General features: G+C 36.1%; 1 protein-coding gene across 1 annotated transcript in view; it reads right to left on the bottom strand.

Moving 5' to 3' along the window:
* Positions 1–560, bottom strand: part of PLCH1 (phospholipase C, eta 1) — a gene marked incomplete at its 5' end in the record, with an annotated part of 44,671 nt that extends 44,111 nt beyond the window's left edge. The window contains one exon of the mRNA XM_009697235.1: positions 414–560. Coding sequence (XP_009695537.1) covers positions 414–560 — 147 coding nt within the window. The remainder of the gene's footprint in view (positions 1–413) is intronic.
* Positions 561–964: the final 404 nt, after the last annotated feature.

Genomic DNA, 964 nt, shown 5'->3' with positions numbered 1-964 from the left:
GCAGGAATAGTTTAAATGAGAAATAACGCTACACAGTAACTTCAAGATGTAATAACGCCTAAAGAAAATGATCACAGTTAAGATTAAGAAACCTCAACCCGAAGTTTTCTAGGTTCTGTGACGTATACATGGAAAAGCATCAGCATAATTTGTTATCAAGGCCCCCTTCAGTTTGCTCACAATTCGTGTAAACCCGTAGAAAATATTGACATCTGACTGAACTACACTCCCTTTCATAATCCTGAACTTTTAGTAGGTGGTTAGACTCTACTCACACTCTTGAAAACCTTCATCTAAGTATCACATCGCATTTAAAATAAGCATCAAAAAGCATTTATTTAATTGATCCCTCTGTAATTCACATTCTAATACTGAACCACCCCAGAAATTAGAAGAAAGATTAAAAAGTTTACTTTTTGCCTTCTCGCTTTTTCTGGATGGTCTCCATCGGATGCAGGTCCTGTGCTCATCCAGGTAGAAGAGACGAACCAGCCCTTTGGTTCCACTCTTCAGCTTAACCATCTGAGTCCCAGACTGCATAACACTCATGCATCTTTCAACTGTGAAGCAGAACAGAATAAATTCAACTAAATGGCTATCTAATTCCACGAATAAGATTACTTACTGGCTTTCCAACATCTGCCAAGCATGTAAGATTTCTGACTTGCACCTTTAATGACAGAAACTAGTCATTGCTGTGTTAGATACACTATTTCTTCTTCTTCACTACTAGTATCTCCACATAGGAAAATGAAAAAAAAAAAATATCATCTGTCAAAACATCTTCACAACAAAGGAGGCAAAGAAAGCTTTACCATATGTTGAAGGAAAATATTTTATAGTTGGCTCCACATTTATCTCATTTAAATATTTTTATATTATTATACACAGCACTGTAATTTTAAACCCCAGCACCCCGCAAATTTTGAATGGTGAGATTATCATTCAAACTCCTCACTCCTTT

Source organism: Cariama cristata, unplaced genomic scaffold (genome assembly GCF_000690535.1).
Source record: "Cariama cristata isolate BGI_N322 unplaced genomic scaffold, ASM69053v1 scaffold1603, whole genome shotgun sequence".
NCBI lineage: Eukaryota > Metazoa > Chordata > Aves > Cariamiformes > Cariamidae > Cariama > Cariama cristata.
Note: the sequence above shows the minus strand (reverse complement) of the source record. Positions and strands in the feature narration are given on the sequence as shown.